The sequence below is a fragment of the Strigops habroptila genome, chromosome 3 (assembly GCF_004027225.2).
Source record: "Strigops habroptila isolate Jane chromosome 3, bStrHab1.2.pri, whole genome shotgun sequence".
Taxonomy (NCBI): domain Eukaryota; kingdom Metazoa; phylum Chordata; class Aves; order Psittaciformes; family Psittacidae; genus Strigops; species Strigops habroptila.
In genome coordinates this window covers 50,281,621-50,306,658 of record NC_044279.2, presented here as the reverse complement: position 1 = coordinate 50,306,658, position 25,038 = coordinate 50,281,621, and the positions used below count along the sequence as shown (strand labels likewise).

The 25,038-nt window shown below is 35.9% G+C and overlaps 1 protein-coding gene across 5 annotated transcripts in view; it reads left to right on the top strand.

The window, feature by feature from the left end:
* Positions 1-25,038, top strand: part of ANKS1B (ankyrin repeat and sterile alpha motif domain containing 1B) — a 444,013-nt gene that overhangs the window by 138,631 nt on the left and 280,344 nt on the right. For all 5 annotated transcript variants that reach the window (XM_030479097.1, XM_030479093.1, XM_030479096.1 and 2 more), the window contains one exon: positions 17,055-17,191. In XM_030479097.1, the coding sequence (XP_030334957.1) occupies positions 17,055-17,191 (137 nt within the window). The remainder of the gene's footprint in view (positions 1-17,054; positions 17,192-25,038) is intronic.

Sequence of the window (25,038 nt, the reverse complement as noted above, 5' to 3'; positions counted from 1 at the left end):
GATGAAAAAGAAAATTTAACTCCTGTGGTGCAAAATAAGGACTATTTTCATGAGAGTGTGTCTTGCATTACTAATGTATTAAAAGAAGAAATGAATAAATGAGAAAAGTTGAATGATAAAAAATTAGACTAACTTTTCAACTACTGTCTGCTTCCACTCAAAAAGCAATCCCAGACTGTGTTGCCTTAGTTATCCTATATTTTAAGCAGATCAATTTTGTATTTGGACAAACTTCTGTTATCATTAATTCTCATATTATTAATTAGAAATATGACATAATATGATTGTCAATTTTCAAGTGGCAGACTTAACTGCAAAGTGCTATATTAAGAATTTGTTCTTTGCTGTGTTGGGAATCAAAAAAGTCCTATTTTCTTGTGTCATTTTACTTCTTGCCTTTTGAAAAAAGCACAGCTTATCCAGCAAAGCGAAAATACAACTTCAGTATCACAAACTGAGAAGCAGGCAGTGGAAGCATTCAGTGATCATTGTTTCTAGTGTCATATTTCCTTGACTGATTCTTGCCCATTTAACTGGCAACTTTCAGAATCCCAGCAAAGAGCATTAAGAGAAAGGAGGTTTATACAGGCTTTCAGACCCTGCTTTTAGGTTGCACAAGCCACGTCAATTCTTACGTATCACAGCACTAATGTACTTTCCTTTACAACCTTATCATCCCTCTAGAAGGTTTTTAGTATATAATTAAGATAATTGCTCCCCATCATATGCTTCTTTGGATAACATCTCTGATAACATCCTTAACAATGAAATGTTGCTCTTAAAAATACTCTGTCATTTCTGAAGGTAAAGCATATGGGAATAACTGATACCATGTGACCGGTTCATTATCAAAACACATTCAGGTCTCCACCCATCTAGCATGTTGCAGTAAATATCTTTATGTTAAAGTAATTCTACATTCCAAAGACTACCTTACATTTTCTCTGCAAAGGGAGAGAAAAAGTCTACTGCTTGACATATGTTAAACATTTTCTGATGATTCATTACTTTTTATTATTATTCATCAAAGTAGAAATGAAAAAAATCACCTTGCATGGGAGTTTGGGGCATTTTTTGCAAATGAGTACACAGCAAAGTACATGTATTCTGACCAACACTCAGTTTCATCCATCTTGGTGTGATTACTGTCTAGAATGATCTCATTATACACTTGACTGCATGCTGTCAGACAAAACACCTTTTTCAAATCAAGACAATAATTCAAAGAATATAATTATTGTGAGGTAGTTTGCATTTTAAAGCCCATATGCAAATATTATTTAGCAGGATTTGAGTTTTTCTTTGTTAAATGGTGATTAGTTGCAGCATCTTTTGCAAGTACTTTTGAGTCAGGGCTGAAATACACATAGCCCATATACAACATGTTCCGTTCTAGTAAGTAATCCTAGGCTTCAGAATGCTGCTGAGATTGTTTTATAATTGAGCAGATGTAACTGATAGTAGCTGTTATAAATGGCAATAATTTAATAGCTATATGAGGAATAATTGATATAAACCCCATCAAATTGCTAGTACTAACAGTAATAGTAAAACATCTTACCATTAATTTGTTTATATTTCACATGCATCTGTTATATTCTAAAAGAATATAATGTTGTTTAATGGGTATAGCACTGCATGGAAATCTTCAGTAGGCATTTAGTTAATATTGTATGTCTCCTGGTGCACCTGTGAATTTTTTAAAAACCTTAAAATGAATTTTCTACAAAGCTTTTTGTGTTGAATCTTACTCCATATTAGAAGCTGGGAGGAACCAATTGTCGTCATACTTTTTTTCTGTTATACACAAGACTTTGCGTCTTGTCCTATTTTGCATTAAGATGGAACTAAGTCCTAAAATTGGAGAGATCCAGTGCTCCAGAATAGGTGCTTTAACTTTACTCATGTCTATAATACAATAAAATTCAAATACTGTAAAAAAAGATAAACTGTTTTTCAGAAAAACTCGAAATGCAATATAAGTATTTCTTGAATCATACAAAGAACTCATGGGTCATTTGTGGAAGATTAGTTTCTCCACTGTTTGGTCTCTCAATTTCAGATGATAAAGCTGCTCAACTCAGAACGATTAATCATTAGACTCTGCATTATACCTATCTTAGGATCATCTAGACTGTTGATCATTCTCAGCTGTTGCAGAAAGTTATGACATTAACAATGCTTGTGATCTCTCCTGTTCCTTGTGTAGTTTTCCAGGCTTTTCTGATATTTTGTATTAAAGATTGCAAATTTAATACCATTTATTAGGGAATGTTTTGTGACTTGATGTAGGTGGTGAATAGACGTGTAGTCTATAGGTGCCTTGTAGCACAGTTATGTGATTGCCTTTGATTTAGGTATTAGATTTGATGCCTGGGCAATCCTTTTGATTTCTATGTCCCATATCAGGGCGCTTATTTGGGATGTGGGGGATCAAGCTGAAAATATCAGGCTAGAATATCAGTGGCTATATCTATATCACAGGGCATGAGAATTCTATTTGCTGCTGGGCCCATGTTTCACATCCTGTCGGCACCCCAGCTCCATGTCAGACCAAGAAATACGAACTCAATCCCTGCCCTGCTTGGTCAGAATAGGGTTTGTCAAAACATGTTTGGTGGCTCTGCTAACAGACACATGCTGAGGTCTGTGGATCATACCTCTGCCTGCTCCCTCCACCCTGCTTTTCACCACTGTTCTGTAGGGATCATCTACTGCCACAGTTACTGTGCTTTTTCAAATATTGTGAAGAGTCACTTTGATATGAATGCAATCAGTAACCCTGCTCGCTTTTCTACAGTTCTGGCAGACCTAGCAGAGCAGCACCTCCCCCCTCTACTCACCACCAAACAAACTGAAAAAATTTTGCTGGTCCTTCTGATTGACAATCTCTAGGAGAATTTTAGTTTTTGTTTGGTTGCTTGGTTTTTTTTTTTTTGTTACTGAGTACATCAAAATTTGGCTACGATTTTAGCTTATATCATACAGTCAACTGAACATGCATGCTAATAATTTTATTTCAGCATTGTTCTGAATCAGATCTTTCAGGATAAAAAAAAAAAAATCATACCTTATTTCTATTGTCTTTATTTCTCCAGTAAGTAACAACTTAAATTTGGTCATTTTGTAAAAAATTTAAGCTACTGTATTTAATACTTCAGTACCTTTAAATGTGTTCTACTGAGAACTCACTTTTTCATGAGAATATGATATGTTTTATGAGGTGTTTTTTAATAAACTTTTATACTAACTTTAGCACATTTGGAAAGCAGAAATCCTGGTGTAGCTTGCTAAATTTTGTTAAAATCAAAATATTTGTGAACATATTAAGCGATTACTAAAATAAACCATTTTTGTACATAAGAACAGATTTATTTGTTTTGCTCAGTGTCAGACATAATTAAAAACTAGAAAATCATTGATTCCTAGTGAAGGTAACCAGTGTTTCATTCTGTTAAAAAAAAAAAAAAAAAAGGAAGAAAAAAAGAAAGAAAAAGATTTCCCTCCTGTTCTATTTTAGGTTAAATAAAAAACACGCATTTACTTCAATTTTATCTGCTTCTGTCCCCCTTTTTGCATCTGCTAGTCCTGATGGCAGTTTATCTTGCTGCCAAAAAGTTTCCTTCTACTACTTTACAGAGATATCATTTTTCTTCTTTTTATACCATTTTCATTTTTGTGCCACCACAGAAGGAAATTTGCAGTGTACAAGAGATGTAGGATTTTGCTATATATCAAAATATATATGGAAATGTGTTTGTATTGCCAATCCACAAATGTATAGATAGAGCTTATCTTTACTAATAGCTAATGATAGGATAGTTTTCTACTGCAACAGGATATCAAACTAGTCTTTTTTTTTTCTGTTCTGTCTTCAAATACTGCAGATTTGGAAGAACCAATATGAAAGAATATTTTCACACTCCACTGCTTTATTGTTTTGAGAAAGCACAAAATGTCTTCAGAAGGACCATTTAATATTTTTTGCTCCAGGGCATGGTGTTTTATGTTTTATTCTTTCTGTAATACAATATACCATTGTATGCAGTAGTATCTGTTCTGGATGGCGATTTTAAAAACAGCTGTTAGTAAAGATATTCTTTCCACTCTAGCTCCAGCTGTTCACTCTGTGTCCTTTTTCTACAGATATCATTCCCTCCCTGCTGGAAGATACTTAAATAATTTAGCACAATTAAAAAAACCCAGTTTCTTACCAGTAGTGCTGAGATTGAAACTGAAATTTTTTCCCAAGAACATTCCTAGTATTTTGACTATTGATCTATTTCTGTCTGTCTTACATTATGATGAAAACTTTCTGTGAATATTGTGTAAGTAATGTTTGCAAAAAATACCTTTTTTCTGATAATTCTGTAAGTTGTCTTTCAGAATTTTTCTCATCCAGCCTCTAATAACTTCAATAAGGATTCGACACGAATAAATTTAAGAAAATTTTTAAATGCCTTTTATAAATGCATTTTATAAATTGCTTGTCCAACTTCTAGATATCAGCCTGATAAACATAATGTGGAATGAATTTGTGATTCATATTATGATGGAATAATGACATTTACAGTAGGAAGTTGTTAGTGATTAGGAGTTCTGGTGGTAAGAGTGACAGCAGTTCTGTGAATCCTGCCTTTTGTTTTGGCTAAATACTTACCTCTATTCAAGTGTAATTTAATTGTAATCTTTGTTGTAGTTTGACTTGATGTTAAGGAATGTTGAATTGTTTTAGGCCATATTTTTCTCCGTAAAACTTGACCAAAAAAAAAAAAAGCATACTTTCACTTAATTATGATCCCTCTTTTGGTATTAGTGGTTGGATTGGTCATTTCTCCCCCACTGTGTTGGAATATTCCTTGTTGTCTGAATATACTGCTTTGGCTCTGTGTCAAACACACAGGCCCTATGTGGCCTAGAAATTGTAATTTATTAATTCACTATCAATAGGAAATGCAAACAGCATACCTCTTTAATTAAAGTTTTGTGCCATCTTTGTCATTCCTTTATATAGTTAACTGCAACTCTCAAAAATTCCAAGGTCTATCCAAACTCCTTATCTGGTTTCTGTAAGAAAGGTAGTAGGTTTCATTAGTGAGAACACTTAATAGGAAGAAATTTAAGACATCTGCAAAGATAGTTTGTGGATCTTGGAGAATCTAAAACCAAAACAAGAAGAGAAAACAACTGAGGCAAACTGCACTGCAGTTTAGTTACTGTGATGTAACTAAATTAAATATGCTGAAGTGTATAGAAGATTCTAAATCCTCAGAGCCAAAGTTATGTAAATCCTGCTTTGTCAGTTAGAAGGTAAACTTAATTGTGAGTAAACATGTAATACTGGTATAACATATAATTTCACATAAATTGCAGCAGATATAGAAAATAAATTAATGCAGGAATATTAGCGCAAAGAGTAGAATCTGAGTATTTTTCAGAAGAAAATTCCAAGTATAAATAAAAATATGAAAGCATGGCAAAATTGTTTTGGCATTTCTATCTTAATTATAGAAATTAAGATTTAATTTGGAAATTAAAAAATACAGTCAAGTGTTTGGGTATTTTTAGTTACTAATATCTCCAATGCTGTAGTGCTACAAATTAGCTGTAAGTGGTTAGAAACTGTACTGTATTATTACAAAACTACCCACAGTATTTCATTTATCTTTCTCAAATCATTTGGACATATCAGGGCAACATGTTGGACTAGATAGCAGGTCCACTTTGGTACAGATATTTCCATGTTGCTTTCAAAATGAACATCAAAGACTTTTGAGAGTGCCTAAATTCTGACTGTGTATTAGTAGTGCACACTCTCTGCTGGAGAAATTCTTTATGCTTAATAAGTATACTGTTAAGCTGAATACAATACACAATTTGAGTTTGGAACAAAATACTGTCTTCCATGTATGTATGTTAAATAAAAAAAAGGTAAATTTTCAGAGTGAGAGTTGAGCACTCTGAAGTTGCTCAAAAATTTAAATACTTTAAAGAATAACTGGATATTGAAACATTTAAAAACATTTCTAGTTTACTGGCTTTAAAATATTTTGGTTAGCTTTTTAACTTCAGTGTTCTGATTAAGAGGCTTATTAAATAATTGACACTTCAGAAGAACTGAAGCTTGTGAAAATATATTTTTGTCCATAAAGTGCATTTCACTGCAACTAAAGATAGACGCATATTGCAAGGTTTATCTTCAAGACCGCTTAAATTAATAATTATTATTGAGCTGTAGGGGTCTATTGTTATCATCAGTATTATTTAAATTATTTGAGAGTACTTACTCTCATCACCTTTTGCAGTTTATATTGTGAGATAATTTGAAAATGTAGCCTAATTCACTAATATCTATTGCATTTGCAGTAGTAGAATAGTTCATCTGCCCAGCACAGTTTAGTTAGTCTCTTTGGATTATAGGAGAAGCCTTGTGAAATACTGAGGTATGCGTATAATAGCCTTCAGTGGCCTCTCACTGATGAGTTAAATTTAAAAATAAGCACAGACACCTCCAATATGTATTATTCTTTTTTGGAGGATGTGTATTTTTTTACAAGACTGCTAGGCATTCCAGTTTTTAGTGAATGACTGAAATAAATAAAAATATTTTGGCACCTGTAACTACACCCTGTGCTTTTCATTGAACTTCAGAAACTTGATGACTACATGCTGAGACAAGGCAAATGCAGAAATCTACGAATTATCTTTCATAGGCAAGCACAGTCATTTCACTACAAACCTTAGAAACATGGCAAAGCCAAGAAAAAAAGCCATTTCACAAAAAAAAAAAAAGAAGAAAAGTACATGCAACGGTGTAGCATTGTTTTTGAATGCTCAATTAGACATCACCAGCTTGCAGAGGCAGTCTCAAAAGGTTACTCAGGAAATGGTGGAAATCACCCATCATCTCTAATTAGTACTTAATGAGAGATGTTTTTCCAGACAGTTGCCTGGTATTACAAGAGTTATGCAAGCTTGAAGCAGTTCCAAAGTCTATTTGTGCAGGTGGGTGATTAAAGAAAATAAAAAAGTTGATAATAGTCATACCCAAGTCTCGTGGATGGTGCAGAAACAAATAAGCAGACCCCCTGCTGCCACTGGAATGCACTTCACTAGTAATTAATTTCAAACACAACCCTGAAATAGCTGCCACGTCCAAGACTGGGCCAGTTATAGCTTCAAGTGCTTTCAACAAGACAGTTGTAGATATATATTTACAAGCCTGCTCAAAACAATGGTTTTTCAGATTTAAGTGTGTGGGAAACAAAACAAATTCAAAAGAGCAAATTCAGTTTAGTTCAAGCATTCTCTCTGTGCATCCAGTGTAGCTACCTATAGATTCTATTATGCAGTATTCCATGTGCTGTTTTGAAATGTCTCTTGTAATGTTCATTCCTTGAAATCCTGAAGTAGATGATTGTCCTTGTCTGTAGTTCCTAGATCTATGCCACGTTGAATAGCCATGTAGGAGAGATTTGCTTTGGGGATTTAGTCAAGTTAAAACAATTTAAAAGCAGAATCCTATACTATGAAAAATTGCCTAGTCCCTCAGCTGGGACTACTATATAACATGACGGGTTTGTTATCTGCCTGACAAAATAGGAGATTTTCTAATTTTTTTCCTGGATTTCTGTACGAACTTCAGCCTGGCTTAATTTGCTGTGTGCAGTTGCTGTGAATCTTTGCAATGGGTCCACTGCTTACAGGAGGGATCACATTTTTATCACACATGCTATCCAAGAAATCTTATACAAGGCAGCTCTGTATCAAATCAGGGCAATTCCTGCTATTTTGTGGCCTACTTTGCTCAGTTTTGGATCTTTGTTAGTTTCTTCCTAGTTGTTGGCTTGGGCTTCTGCCTTGTAAATTTACTGCTGGTGGAATCCAGCAGCCTAGATTGACCCATGATGAATGAACTGAGCCTGAGTAGTGCTGTCTCCAAACAAAATGTTCAGATATATTGTTTGAAGAAGACTTGCACTGAAATCTGTCTGTGAGTATGCTTTAATGTAATGGGGTGATTCTCCTTGCACTGCCTTAGAAAGAGTTGTGTTTTAATGAGCCCTATGTAATCTTCAAGAAGATCACTGTGCCCAAATTCTCTTTACTATAAAGAATAGGATTCAGACGATTCTTCATGCGGGCCTGGGTCTCGCTCACTTTCAGATGAAGCTCAGCAACAGTAGGGAAGATTCCCTGAGACATATTCTGAGCAAGCTTCTTGGTCTTCTTAGCATGAGGATATCAGCATATACCTGATAAAACTTCCATATCTTTGGTTATCCCTGGAATCAGAAAAAAACTGATGTATCTATTGCTCCAGTGTGGTTATAAGTAGCAAGTCTTCTTTCTGTCCTTTTTAAAGGACTAGACGATTGTTCCCCTGTTACTGAAGAGCACTAAAATCTAGTCCTTATGGTACCATACATGATGGGACCTACATGAACCTGTTCATTTCTTAGCCAGTCAATGAAACTAGCCCTTCTGGTGGCCATGACCTCTGCGAGATATGTGCAAATTCAGTCACTGGTCACTGATCCTCAAAAAATAGTACAATTTCCATATTGTCTCCTTTCGTACTCTTCCAAGATTTCTATTGTGGTTATGACTGATTGCTGTCCGAGAGAGCTGATTAGCATTGCCATGTTCTTTTCAGAGCTTTGTGCATCTATATAACATATTTGATGTTAACAGGATGTATAACATGTACAGACAAAGGTATTCCAACATTTTTTTCTAAAGACAGATCCAAAACCATAGAAACACAGAAATTACCAGACTGGATATGTGTTTCTCTAGTAGTTTTCTAATAGTTTAGCAAATTGAGTCTGCTATAACTGATCAAACGTAGGTCTTTCTTGATTCCACATGAAAAAGTATTTTGATCCCAGACAACACCAAGCCAACTGGAACTTTATTCATGTTTTTGCATTATCCTGATGCTGAGATGTCCAAAACAGATGCAGGGTTTTGGCCTATCTTCAAGTAGTTTGAAACAGTCCATGAAATCCTCAATACCGAGTATTGCCTGAAGAATAAAAAGAAGTTATTACTAGTAACAGCGTGCTTTTGAAGTTGTCTATATACGTATGCAGGCATTTTCCACCCTTCTCTTTTTTCCCTGCAGTTGCAGTGTACAAATCTATCCAGGTCCTGAGCTTATAGTATAAAGCTCTACAAGGTCATAATAGTCAGGCTTTGTGCTTTAAGTATTTTGTTTGTATCTTGTAGTATATTTTCAGAGGGTTTAGAATTTAGTATTTATACACACCATTAGCTGTGTAGCATATAATCTAGTTCTAGATTATTACTGGTCCATACTTCTAAAGTTAAATAGATGTTTCTTCCATTCTTATAGCAAATTCTAAATCTAAGCATGTAGTATTTAAGTGACTCCACAAATAATTGGAACTCAGAAATAAAATAGGCTGAGTTTACATTTTGGTTCAGAGCACTAGATGTGAATTTGAAGTAAATCATTGTTCCCAGTTCCTATTCATTGCTTCAGTCAGAGGCACATAAACCAGACCCATTTTTGATCTGAAGTGCCATTTCAGGTGGGCACTAAAAGTATAAGGTCTTTCTGGAAGCTGTGAGGAATATGTGTGGTGAGGGTGTTTGGCAGAATAAATAAGATGCTATATAGTGCAAAAAACTCAAACCCACATATATTCAAAATGAAGTGTCCTAAGGATCAACTGCTTTGATCTGCCAATCCACTGCTGTTACACTAAATTGTAGAAATAACTGATGTAATAGTTAACATGTTTCTGTAATGAAAGTGGAGAACCATAGATCAACTGCATGTTCCATTTTGAAAATTTCTTTCTGAGGTGAAATCTAATTATATTTCTGGAATATGGGCTGCCTTTGGCTCCTCATATTTTGCTTGATGAGGTGTGGTAAGAAGTGTTCTGGTTGGTGTATTTGGTGTCTGCACGATAGAGAATATTGTGGCATTACATATATGTAGTGTCTTTTCTATGAGTATCTGTAATATCTTAGAAAAGTTCCAGTAAGAAGTGTGTCCTCACAGTACATGGATAGCAGGATGAAAACTTTGATGAAAGACTTGCTGAACTATGGTGATATGGTTTATTACTATCTATAAGAGCATTCCTGTCTATGTAGAGTACCATATGAAAGAAGACAATCATTCACTGACTACTAATGTCACATATCACAGTAAAAGGCAAAGTTGCCAGTGCATGATTTTTTTATAGTTTCACTTAGTTAACATTTTTATGTTTTTGTCTGACATCTTAATAGAAGATAACAGTAAAAGAACGCCATAGTTTGCTCTTGCAATATACTAAAAGAAGACAATATTCACCTTCATTTTGCTCTCTCCAGACTGATATCTGAGTGATCCTTAAAAGTGTAAAGCAGTCACTATATCCATGAATGGGAGCTCCTTGCTCTCGCCTGTTTTCTTGACCTCCTGTTATCTGGTACACTTCAGAAAAATCTTACTGTAATTTTTGCCATGATGGTAAAAATAAACTCTCATTTTCACAATGATCTTTGGGAAACAATGGTTAAAGTTTTTGAGAAATGTGAGTTTGGATTCATCCCTCATAATTTTAGGACCTTGATTCAGTTGCCATACATAGCTGTCTACTGACATATGAAATGTTTTTGGGTGTCCCAAGCTGATGCTTTAGAAGGACAGTGAAATTCCATAGAAAGACAGTGAAAGCCTCTTGCAGATGCCTTGAATTTCCTTGGACTGCTGAGATGGCATTGTTAACAATGCTTTGGCAGTTGAATCTTGCCCTGTTTGTCTACAATAGAAGTGTCTGAGCTAGCTGTCTGGACTTTGATTAAAGCTAATGCATATCTTTGTATAATCAATGAAGCTTAGGGCTTGTTCCTCTGACCTAATATTTCTTCAGGATAGTATATCTTAATATAGTATATATTTTACCTCTAATTAGTACTGGTTTAATGGGATTTCATTGATTTAAAGATGAATTTAGCAAACTCAGCTATATTTAGAGAAATACTACTTTGCAAGTCTGAAGATCAGTTTCTGAATTGCTGAAGACAGAACAAATTAATGCCATTTTTTTGAATAGCAGTTTAGCTACTAGCATATGAATACAGAAGTTTAACTTTAAGCCCTGAAATTTGGTTCAAAAATCAGTCTTCTTAGATAGATATATATAACACATTACCTAATGTCATTTATATTTTATTCAGAAATCCTTTTTGTACTGAAAGACCACTGTGAATGAATCACTAAATACTTACAATGTCAGTGATGGTAGAACCAACTTTTCTTCTGCGAAATGATTGGTTATGATGTTAACTCTTTGTCGTCATTTAAGCCCAGCTGGTAACTCAGAACCACGCAGTCGCTCGCTCACTCCCTCTTTTTCCCCCTGCCCCGCTCCAGGTAGGATGGGGAGGAGAATTGGAAGAATGTAAACCCCACAGGTTGAGATAAGAACAGTCCAGTAACTAAGGTATAATACACAACTGCTACTACTACTAATAATGATAAGGAAAGTAACAAGGGGAGAGAATATAAAACTAAAAAGGGAAGGGAAAAATCCCAAACAATAAACAAAAGTGATGCACAATACAGTTGCTCGCCACCCACTGACCAATACTCAACTCAACCCGAGCAGCGATCTGGGCCTTCTGGGTGACTCCCCCCAGTTTATATACTGAGCATGACGTGCTGTGGTATGGAATACCCTTTGGCTAGTTTGGGTCAGGTGTCCTGTCTGCTTCCTCCTGGCTTCCCATGCCCCTCCTCACTGGCAGACCATGAGAGACTGAAAAATCCTTGATCGGGGTAAGCATTATTTAGCAACAACTATAACACTGGTGTGTTATAAGCATTGTTCTCAGACTAAAGCTGAAACGCAGCACTGCACCAGCTATTGAGAAGGAGAAAAAAAACTGTTACAGCTGAACCTGGGACACTCTCATACAATATTCTTTGTGTGAGACATGAGGTCTCACTATGTACATCATAGTTAAACATTTTTATGAACAAGATAACTGTGCTTCTATTAATTATGCTTTAATAATATTGAACTGGATAATCGAAAAAATTGAATACTATGCACAAAAACATCTTTTTTTTTTTTTTGCAATTATATAAAAACATGGTGAAAAATTAATTCTGAGGTGTTTGTCTTGCTGCTTCTGTTATCTCTTAATGATCTCAGAAAAAGGTGCTGTAAAAAATAAATATTTCTCATATGAAATGATTTTAAAACTGTTGAATTAATATATTTAAAAAAATAAATATGTGAATTATTTCTTAATGCTATTCAATTTCTTTTTATAATTTTCCTGTAAGAATATATAAAATAACTGTTAGTGAACTATAGAATAATTAGAATAGACCAGTAAAAAGCTAATCTGTATTTCTGATTTGGTGGAGTTGATTCAATATTAAAAGTTTTTAGCGTAACTGAAATCAAACCTCCTGTCTATAACCAAAGGGTGTAGCTCTAATTTAAGTAATGCTAGTGTGGCTTGAGAGTAAAAATCTTTTAAATAGTGATAGGAACAACATGATCTTCAACTTCCAAACAATGATGTCATCATTTGAAATGACAGTCTTTTGATACATAAAGGAGACTAATATGCACAGACAACTTGTATGAAGCAGTAATGTGACCATTGCTGTAAATACTGAGTCTGCTTCTATTGTAAATATTTCAAAAATTGGGAAAAGTAGCAAATAAATAGAATTTTAAGTGGCATTAAAATTTGGAAATTAAGACGTCTAATTTGGTGAGAAATTGAAGAATAACCATATTTTTAAATATGTCCATGAGATGTTAGTGGTATGCTAAGCCAATCAATCAGCAACCAACAAAGCAAATTAGTAAGATTTGCCAGGATGTAAACCAGCATAGCTGTTTTTGTAGTCCACACTAAATGGCTTCAGTTAATCCAGAAGCTGAATTTAACCTTTTAAAAAAATGTTTTGGTTATTCTGGACTTAGAAAACATAACATGATGTATTTTCTCTATTTGATCCTATTCTGTCTCTTTTGCCCTGCAACAAAGGAAATTAAGGATGGAAAGTTTTCAGTAACCATTTTTAAAAATCAGAATAAGCTCCAATTACATAATCCTTGTGAGAGTTTCTCATGTATGATGAAGGCAGGAACGAATATTGTTAGAGCATGCTGCAGTTCAGTAATTTTTACCTGCCAGATGATCCCTGGAGCCTGATGTTATCTGACTTGTACAGAAACATGTCTTAATTTATTGCAACTTGAGCCAGTAACTAGAAGAGAATTACAGCCACAAATACTTCCCTGTTGGCCCTCTTTAGTACCTGTCAGAAACTTAACATAGGAGCTAATTTTTCCTAGGTAAATTTAGTAGTTTCTCAAGTTTCCAAGTGCTTTTTGTCATAAAATGTTCCACTGAAACAGTATTTCCATTATAGTTACCTAAAGGGAAAAAAATGTTTGCTTTAGTTGTGTTACCAGAGAAAGAGAAAAGAAAATGAAAACATAATTATTTTATCATTTAATTAGAAAATATATTCAAATCTATTCTTAATGAAACTCCTGTAGTACTGTATTCTTAATGAATACTGTAGACATAAATAGAGAAGTTGCCCAAATTGGTTGCAGGAACTAATTTGATGGTGATATTCTCTCTCTGATGGAGTAGATGCAGGTAGTAAAATCATTATTGGTTGCCTAATGGGAAGATCCTACTGTGAAAATAAACAGCTGTCCACAATAAAGAAATTGTTTACAAGAAACCATTACATGTGAGACACTTTATTCCCTTGAGAAAGGAGTGAAGGCATTGAATACTGAGCAGTTGGATTTTTTTTCTGGGATGTTTATTTCAAAGAAAAATATTTGGATGTTTTCTCATAACTTTAGTTTTAGACTCTAAAAGCATCATCCTTATTGTATTACCACTTTATTTTGCTGATTTTTCTTTATTTTTTGCGTATTACGTGTGTTGCCTAACTGGTTATAATTGTACGCACACACTGTAGCTGGAGAAGTTTTTCGCAGCCCTATCTAGTGGGGCATATAACAGCCCTGCCTCCCTTCAAGAATATCTTCCAATAAATTTTCATTCCAAGAATGCCACTCCCAGTCAGTTCGATGCTTCACGGTTGAGACAGTACCTAAGGGCAAAACATAGTCTTCTGTGACCTATCATTGAACAGCATCAAGAAGTCTTTCCTACGGAAGGACCAAAATCCTGCTCATATAACTTGATTGCTCTGTTACCCTCTTCTGCATATTTAAAGTGTGGGTAAACTAAGCTGAGGAGAATACCAACAAGACATTGAAATGGAATGAAATGATGGGCAGAAAACTTACCGTCAGCACCAGTCTGTATTTCTAACTATCTACCCTTAAAGATACTTCTGCATCTGTAAGACTTCCTGATTTCACTTGCAAGGCTTTCAAGTGCTGAATAGTTAAAGAGCAGCTGTGCTTAAACACAGCCACACAGGCTTCACAGTGAAAGAACAGTGGCAGAAAGGCAGGGACTGATGAAATATCAGGGAGTTTGTGTTCTTTTGTCTGTTAGGTTTAGTTGTTTGCCAGAGACAATTTTTCTGTTTGTTTCTCACACCAGTAAGTAAATAACTGCACTAAGTACACTTAGCTAGACTTGTGTGGAACATTTCTCCCTCTAGAAATTATTTCTTAGCTTCCTAGACAGTGCCTGTATTACCACATGTCTCGGCAGCACTATGGTCCCTAGTCTGGTATCTCCACAAACAGAGTGCAGGGCTCTCTCAAAGCAAGCCTCTGATTCCTCAGGCAGGGGTGTTCATTGATAATTATCTGTTGATGAGTCTGTCCATAGAATGAAATAAGGTAATAATTCATATTCTGGACTAAAAGAGGATGAGACTCAGCTCCTACCACTCATATTTAGCCTTCATCCCCACTATGAGATTTCCAGAGTATGGCAAGGCCTCTGTGGGGTGTCTTCTTGTCATTCCCTTGATGAGCTGGGCCTTCAAGTCACTGGATAGTCATTCACATGCTGTATGTGAACAGTTTACAGGTAGAGACCAGTTCAGGCAGGAAAGCATAAGAGAGACTTAGGGCTTTCTAGATTGCCATCCAAGTTCTTCCGTGTCAGGGATATTATTATGAGGATTCACCTTAAGTTCCTTTCTAAGGCTATGTAAAAATTTGTTTGATTCATTGTATTAACAAATGTATTACTTTCTGAAATATATGAATTCAGATCTGGTATTTCTGTGCACACTTGTGATGAATCAGGAAGAGCACTTCTATGTGTTAAGACTCCATACCTAAAGGACTGGCAGTTTTGATGACATACTTTTCCAAAAAGTTGGAATTGTCTGTTTCTATGACAGGGAGGGTTCACTCTGTCAGATGTTAGGTAACACCTGAGGTTATCTACAAGATGTCTGTCAAACTGCCACGACCTTTTGTTTACACTTTCACTGAGTATAACAGTATTGCTGAAACATTCCAGCCTGATATTTGCCTTAGAAGAACAGTTTGCTGGTCTGTATTTGAATAGGAATTACGACCTTATCCAGATATGTAGTGTTTCTGCAGGGAGTATTTCTCAGACTCATCCATGCAATGAAAATATCTACAAGTTGGAAAGGCCACAAGTTTACATTCTTACAACTATTCATCTTTATCCTATGTCATCTACATTAACATAACTGGGTATTTCCTCCCCTTGTTATCTGTTACACTTCCAATAATTCTTTCAGGTTAGTAGGACTGAGGGGGAGAAGCTTCTGTGATCACTTTCACAGAGACATTTGTGACTTGTGCAGATAAAGGAGCTTATGTGTGTTCCTGCAGAAGTTGGTTAGGCAAAACTTCCACAGCTTACAGCACTGGAGTTGCTTTTGTTTATTTGGAGTTTGGGTTTTTCTAGGGTGGATTTAAAAAAAATGAAAAGTGAAAGCATGTATTGGAGATCCATCTCAATTACAAATAAATATGCTTTCTTCTGTGAACTCTGCAGGCTGTCAGTTGAGTCCCACAGACACGAGATGTGAATGTAATCATTGTCTTAATGCAGAGATGCAGGTGTTATAGCACGTTTAGGAAAATGGAGCACATGTGATCCACAAAGAAAGGTACACACAAGGCAATGGCATTTTCTCCAGAATCAGAACTAAAGGATTTGTTTAATAATACAATTCAAAAGGCATGAAGTAATGTGGAGCTTTTGGCCTCCTGATAGTCATTCTGGTGCTTGTTTTCCATCACAGCTGGGAAGTTATGCCTTATTTCATAGTCCTCTCTATCCTTTGACCTGATTTTGACTAACTTAACTTTACATTGTTTGAATAGCATTAGGGACATTTAGAGAAGGTAAGAATGATATTTTAAGTCCCTTTATCTTTCACAGTGCCATAAAATGGCAAGAGCATCACAAAATATGTCCAAACAGCAGTTTCCCATGTACTTATAGGTATGTAGACATTTTTAAGCCAGCTGTAGTTATCTAGCTGAAATACTGCTAGAAAAGCAGCTACTGCAGTGCAGAGCTCTATGGAGGATGCAAATTTCGTCTGAGAAGCTGAGTATATTTTCATGTAATTAATCTTTGCTGATCAGTTATATTGCTCCCAGTATCCAGGAAAGTTGTTGGTGATGACTATTAGCATGCTCAAAGTCAAATATGTGTTTGTAGAACTTGTTGAACTGTGTTGTATGTGTTAGGATTTTCCAGGATGAGATATGAGGTGCATTATAAAGCTCCCTTTCAAATCACCCCTGCTATAGTGATAGTACTTGGATTCACAATCTGTAATTCAGGGTAATGAAAGTAAAATATATGTGTTTGGTTTGTGCCTCATTTTGTTTAGGTACTAAGAGAGTGCTGTATCCTGACTTAACATAGAGTGAATGTATGAGCTGACAAAATAAGTGTAGATATACAATATGTTCCTTACCAGATACATTTAAATTATAATAGGTTTTGCAAGTTGAAATAGTGTTCTGAGTAGCTTTCTGTTTTCAAAATAATTTTTTTACTATTTTAAAATGTATGAAGTATTTGTAAGTTCACTTAAATGCTATTTTTATTCACAGATAATGCACCTCAGGTAGCAATTACTGCACCAGGATCTGGTAACCATAGAAACAGCTCTACAGGCCCAACACCTGACTGCTCTCCTCCATCACCAGACACTGCACTTAAAAACATAGTGAAAGTCATACGTCCTCAGGTAGGTGCTCACCATAAGCATCCTCTTATTAGTTCTGTTTTTCACTTTAAAAGCAGCCTATGGCGCATGTGTTCTAAGAGGACATTATCACTATACACATATGAATAGGTCAGAGGCAGATAAACAGAACACAAAGTATTTTTTTGTACTCGGGAAGCAATCTTTATAGCAGAAGATAGACTTTTTTTTGATTTTTTGATTTTTTTTGATATTAGATATTTTATGAACGAGCCCAGCAATGTACAGATATCAGTACATGTTTCCTATAGCACTAATAAAGAATTAAATCTTTATGTAATATTTTGTATTTTTTATGTACTATTAGTTTGCTTCTGAGTTTATGTTTGTTTTTATCAGTATTAATTCCCTGTTACTTTTTCAGGTTTTCCTTCCTCTTTCTGTATCTCCATTTACATGGTCCCTTAATACCTTCTTTAGTTACGTTGTATTATTGCTTCTCAACTTTTATCCTTCCTAACTTTATGTATTTCTAATAGTGTTTGGCGAACAAGATGCTTAATGCATGTAAAATTTGAGCGCACTTTGTAATTCTTTAAGAAATACAGCCTTTTGAAATAAAAGCTTTAAAATAAATAAATCTTAGAATTCAATTTAGTAGTGAAGGTAGAGGTAATCAGCATAGAGGAGTTTATTTTGGGATCAAAGGGCAACATAGGTCAGAAGAAACCTCAGAGGATTATCCAGTTCCCCACTTAAAAAGGCATGAAATTAAGTGTGTTAAAGCTAGCTGACAACTACACACTGTGAGACTGTGAGACTTTTCTGGTGTGAACCAAAAGAAATCCTGTTCCTCTACTACAGATCATTGGGTTCAAATGCAGCCATCTGTTTTTCATTGCTGAGCTGATCTCTGCCGCTGAGGAGCCACTTTGATGCTAGTGGATGCAGGTTTTGTACCATCAGTACGGTGCTGGCATTTGTTTTACTTGACAAGTAAGCTGATGGATATATGATATTTTGGTAAGATTTATATAGGACAGATTGTTTTGGTGCTGCGCTTGTGAGCAAGTCACAGTGATGAAAGTGAATCTTCTCTTCAGAACTAATTGGAGCACACATTTCAGAAGGTCTTGCAGACTTAAAGGTAATTTCTAGGAACACCTGCCATTTTTATCTAGGAGCCACTGGTTTCCTATGGCTGACACTGTTAATGTACAATAATTCTAATGACTGGCTGCAAACCATCCCTCTTTGACACTACAGTACCTTGGGTTCCATATCGTTGTTTAAATCTAGATTGCAAGGGGTCTAAAATAACAGCTTCCTCTCCTTTTGTCTTTTTATAGTTGTTTCTCATTTTGCCAGTTCCTGTAGTCTCTCTGTCCCTCCTACCCTACATCAGTATAGTACTGAAATGCCTCCTTTCCTCTAAGCTGTTTTTTATAGTAGGCGGCAAGCAAACAGAAAGGTATTGGAATATTGTTGGGAACAAGCTGTTGTGTGATAGCTTATTTAAAATAGCATTTAAAAAGCTGTTTCCATCATGATACTGCCGACAGATGGACTCAGAACACTGAATGGTGATGTTCTCCTGCTAGTTAACTCTGAATGGATTCAGCAGATTCTGGGGAGCTATTTTCAAATTTAAATCATGCCATTTACTGACTCCCAGTATTCTCATCATTCTGCAGAACTAAAGCTAGCTGTGTGATATATATGGTCAGAACTTTACCACATTTACGTGTGGCATACTTCCTACGCACAGAACAACAACAGAAGGGCACATGTAGGCTTGTGCTTAACATATGTTGTAAATCTATGCACTAATACATGAGAAGTCAGATCACATTATGCTTCTTTCTCCGTATGTTTTATGCATGTTCCTTCAGTATTCTTCCTTTTCTTTGTTGCTTACCTAATCACCTCCCCCCAAGATCTTAACCCAAGAATTTAGGCAACAAAGCTGTATGTATTTGCAATGTGATGTTTGCAAACCGTTAATGTTAATTCTGCCTGCATATTTAATTCCTTTATTCCATGCCTGCTGCATTCAATTACATGGCAAGCTCTTTGAAGGTTAACACAATGAGATTCTATTCTTGACTGACCTCTTACCACTCATGTAAAACTAATGAATAGTGTTATACAATGCATGCAAAAGAATTAATTTTCTCTTGTCTTCCAGGGCCTCTTTACACTTTTCTAGCAAAATAAACAGATTTTAAACAGATATAAAGCTGGGATCATATAAATTTCCAAACCAGCTGTCACTCCTTTCCTCTTTTGATATGTCTTGTGCATCTAGCACAGGAAACTGCCAGTAAAAGGCAGAACGGGAAATTCTTCAGCAGCTGGTTTTGCATTAGGCAGGCTTTGGTAGTTTGGATGAAGCTGCCAGGGAAGGCTGGCCTTTCAACTCATATTGTTATTTCCATTTATAGCCTTACTTATCTTTCCTGGAGGGTTGTGCATATAACAGTTCATCCACAGTGAGGAGAAACACTGTATTTCTGTGTAAGCAGCAGCAGAAGGGACCAAAGATTCCTTCCTCCCACTAGTCTGGTGAGGGCAGGCAGTGCAGAGAGCGAGAAAAAAAGAACCCTGGTGAGCTGAGTTAGAAGGCAGAGGTGGGGGTCATTCTGCCTCCTGTTTACTGTGGCCTTTTCTTCCGGAGACTGCATGCCAGCTCACCTGATAGCAGTGCATATACATGCACACTGCAGATTTTTAAGATGTTTGTATGAATGTGAGGTTAAGCACAGCACAATGGCCTCTCCTCTCCCCTGTTCCAGAGGCTCCCATACCAAATGCAGCTGCTGGGGAACCCTGTCAGCAGCTGTGTGGGGTCCCTGAAGAGGAGGGAGGCTGTGATGCTGCACTGCCAGCACACAGGGTAAAAGCACCACAGCTGGGAAGTGTGAGACAGGAACAATCTTGTACACAAAGTGTGAATCCTGAGGGAACTGGGTCGTGGGCAGTTAAGAGATTGGTTCCTCAGACTACACACAGAAATTGCTTTGTCTTTTTCCTTCTAGCTGTCTCTTAATCTGGTCCAAATTATTCCCTATCTTATATTAAAAACATGCCATCATAAAACCTGGCTAGGATTATCTATTTTCCTCCCAACTTTTCACTCACTTTTCTGGAAATTTATCTTTTCTTCAATGATGAATTTTGAAGTGATAAGCCTGAAGGTTGTTGTGACCCTAATGCTCCTCTCTTAATGAGGTGCTCTCTAAAATCTGTCTAAACCTCTCTTTGGATATGTCTCAACTATTCCATTCAGTGTACTGTTACTAAAGCTGAAGCCTATTTTAACTGAAATGGTGTATCTCCCTGGCACAGTGCAGCACCCTGGAGAGATCCTAACTCGGATCTCAGAAGCAGTACTAAGTTCAGTGCTACAGTGCCACCCACTTCTACTGCTTCCAGCCCTGAAGTGAGCACACTTAACAGTAATTCAGGGATCTGTGTGCTCTTTTATCTCTGCATCTTAGCTATGGCTTGTACCTATGATCTAGCATTTTGCAAATACATGAGTTGTTTTCAGATTTTCACAGGGTCAGTGTCTGAAAAAGAGGGATTATTGAGAAGTTACATATATGCAGATAAGAAACAAATATATTTGAATTTAGCTCAGGGTTTGAATCGCTTGATCATTTTTTTTCTGGATTGTCAGACAAGTCTTAGTAAGTTTTTAATTCATGAATTGCTAGTTAAGGAACACTTTAAGAAAGTAGTACTGCTTCAAGTTAAAGACATATGCCTCTGTGAAGTATGCTAACAGCATATAAGAGAAAAAATGAGATGTGGTAGGAGACCAAGTAGGTTAATGAGTTAACTGAAGTGTTCTGAAATTTTAGTCTCTCTTTCAAGTTTTACCTAGTTACATTAGTACATTTAGTAAAATATAACTTACCTTATCAGAGGTGAATTTTAGAAAGTGATAGTAAAATTGAGCTTGTTCTACCACAATTCCTATAGCTCTCTCTCTGGATGAAACTTAAACAAAAATGGGCTGCATGTGATGCTTCATGTATTTTTTTGTATTAGCCACTCAATTTAATAAGAGTCTCCTTACTTTTTTGTTCAGGTCCGTTTGAAAAAATGAACTATATACGTAGAGGGAGAAGTCTCTTTTTATCCTAAGAGACTGTTTCTTTTGCCAGTGCTATTCACTGGTGGGTGAATTGGTGGGTCTAATTTTCATAAAATTGAATTCTGACTTCTCACCTTTTAAATTCTTTATTAAATGTAATCCAGCATTTGCATATTCTCTTCTTGTCTTTCTAAGATATGTTTCAAATGGCTCACTGTAGGTACAGCTTTTGATGTCTACATGTGGTTTATTTAAAAGTGACTTTGATTATATCTAGCATTCCCCATTTTATGTGAATAACCCAAATCCCTAAGAGTGTTGTTTCAGTGATATAAAGAGGGCTTCTGGTAGAAAGACAAAGGAAGAGAGAAAGTCAGTGTTTCTGACATAATGAAATCTCATCATCTTGTTCTTACTGGTTTTATTGCTAAGATCTGCAATAATCTATTAATTATAATACCTTTTTATTTTTCTTGTTAGTTTGGTTATGTTGTCTTTACATTAGTCAACAGTTTTTCTATTTATCTTTTTTAACCTCTTTAAACAAAGTTACAATTTCATCTATGGTTCATTATTCCTCCGGCTAAGACATTTATCAATATAATAGACGGTAATAGTGTAAACATTAGAGGACAAAAGAAATTGTCTCATTTTTCTGCAAGCAGTAATGTAATCTTTATTTATAGCCTCTGATAGACCTATCGCACTTTTTTGAGCTACCAGGTGTGCCTTGCCTAGTGTAGAACTATTTTGTGCACATACAGTGAGCCTCGTGTACCAATGCAGATGTAGTTCATCTAGGCACAGGGAAAGACAGAGACCATGACATTCTGCCTCCTGTAACAGCCTGGACATGAATGGGCAGACTGACCATAGGAGATACATGCTGCAGAACCTCTCAAATTGACCTAAAAAATGATAGTAATTTACATTCAAGGAAATTATACCTCACCCTTTCTGCAGTTAGGTGCAGGTATTAGTTTGAATAAATCATCTTAGAGGCAGCTCTGGAAAATCACAGTTCCAGAAAATAAACTTTCAGAACCGATTGTTCCATAAACAGGACTTTTAACTGGATTAGTATCACTATCTCCCCATGATGAAATAACCCCAGTTCCTTCTGTATGCCACCACCCTGCTGCAGTACCCTTAGTTCTTCCCAAATGAAATGCATCTCTTGCCACACTTAGCTGGGGTTGGCACATGCCTGTCTCTGCAAACTTGGTGGAACCCTCACTGCAGGCTGTTGCACCAGTGCACAAATGCACTAGAACTCTGTAATGCATCTACTGAACTTGTTTTGCAACACATCCGCTTTGTTACATTTTGTCATGAAAAGGAGGGCTGAAAAACACTGTTATGCAATAAATTCTCACCAGTCACTTTCTGAATGAGTTCACAGGACAGCTGGGGTGTAAGGACCTTCTTTCTCCCATGAACTGCTTTCTCTGCTCAGCTCAAGTTACAACATGCTCAGCATGGCAAGGAGTAACTAGGAAAATCTCCATGGAGAACTACTGTGCAGGCACCCTATGCTTCCTGATCAGTTGCACACTTCTTTTTCTGGTATTTTTTGGTGCTGGACTTTGTGCAATTCTGTGCAGTGTCCATGCTTAGCACAAGAGGCAAGTAAAACTTAAAAAGAATTTTTCATGTTATGAGTATGAGTTATGATTCTGTGGGAGATCAAACCCATCATGTCCAAGGTAAAAGCCACCATTCTGTACATGATTTTATGAAGTTCTGGAAGGTGCTGAGCATTTGAAAGGTGCTGAGCATTCCCAAAACCTGCTAAAATAAGGATGTATTCCATGGTCCGGAGATGGGCAGATTTAGTCCTCATTATCAGTGTGCCGGGTCTGGAGAGTTCCTCTACATTATATAGCGTTTCTAAGGTTGCATATAGCCATTAGATTGCATAAAGAACTTTAAAGTAAAGTAGTTGACAGCAGTTGGTGACCTTGATTCTAGGTATGGAGATATATTTCAGAAAATTTTCTATATATTTTGTTTGTAAACCTCGAAGTGTCTATGCAAATCTACTGCACACAGTTTGATATCTTCGCATTCTAATGATGTTGAAATGAATAAACAAAGAAACAAATGGATAAATAAAGGTCCTAACTAGGCCTTTAAAAGAATGAAAACAAAGAATTAAAAGGTGTGCTGTCAGTGCCATTAAGAGATGGTTATCAATTCATCAATGCATGACTGAAAATAGGAAAGATATTATGAAATTTTGTTATTATGATATTCTGTTATTCTGAAATACTGAGTACCAATTACAAGAAAAAAGGTCTATGGTTGGAATTGTCTCACAGGACTGATTTTTTCCTGCCCTGTATTACCACAGAATTAATGGTAGAAGACACGTAACAGCTCCAGAGGAGGATATTTAAAAAAAAATTTCCTTAGAGCATAATGGATGCTCTGTGACTACTTAATAACAGCATTAACCAAAATATTTTTATAGAGATGCACTGTAAAAGGTCTCCTTTGACAAGTAACTATAAAACATAATTCTATTTAGATTATTTTAATTAGAGCTGAGATAATACAAAAACATAAACACATCTACCCAATACACAGTACTAATGAAAACAGCAAACAGTATGTGTGAGTGCATTTAATTATAGTTCAACAGGATACTAAAGCACAAGCACAAATTAAAGCAGAAGAACACTTTTTATTGTCAGGAGTGTTATGTTTTAGAAGATTACTTCTACATGCATCTTTTTTCTTGGTTGAAGTTGGTTGCTTACGTGGAGAGATTCTCTAGCTTGTGTTTCCTGATTCAATATAAACACAGAAGAACAGAACATTTTAAATATCTGAACTTGTTACAGACCAAATTGGTGAAATAGTGAGCATAAAGATAGTTCAGACACTGAAAGGTAGGTATGTACATCTACACTAGTAAAACAAGCTTCTGAGCACTGGAAGGTTGCATCTACACTGTTAAATTTTTAACACAGTCCTGGTATAATTTTGGTCCTATACTATTCTCTCTTTCCAAAAATATCCACTGTCAGGCCTGATTTGTAATTTGAATGGGCCAGGGATCATTCGTGGTAGGTAATTCTGCTTTGAATGCCCTGCTATGAAGGCTAATGAAGTTTAATAGTAGGGGTGTGAACCAATTCATGACAATCGCCCTGCCCTAGTACATATAACGCTTGGAAATAGCAACACACTGGGAATCTGGAAGATTAAAGCCTTTCCATAGCGCTTCGATGGGTATCTCACCAGATTCTTAGCATTTTCCTGTGTTTTTGTGTAGCACTCAGTGGTTTTGAGCAGATCAGGTACTGAGTAATCCTTTCTCATCATCCAAAAATGCACCACATTTTCATACATGCATGCTCTCTGTAGCATGCAACTTAGAAATCAGTCATCACCTTGACCCTTCAAAATTGGTAATATACAAATGTAATGATATGAGCAATTTTCATAACCTGTAGGTCCAAATGGGATGTTTGTAACAGTTGGAAGCTGAGCCTTTTTTTTTTTTTTAAGAAAATAGCCTTACATCCATTTTCCAGCAGTTCCAGTGAAAATAACACTGTTTTTTAATCTTTGAAAGTTAGAAAATTTTATAGCTGAGGAATAAGACATTCCTCTTATTTATCAAATTTATCTCTTGCAATTTGAAGCTCATTTCAAGCAATGTTTTCCCAGGATAGGAATAATGGTGTATCTTCAAAATCTAGTCACATCTGTCAAAGATGTGTGTCAAAGAGGGAAACTGCTTTAAAGTTATTACATTTTTTAGCATTCAGAACTGCTA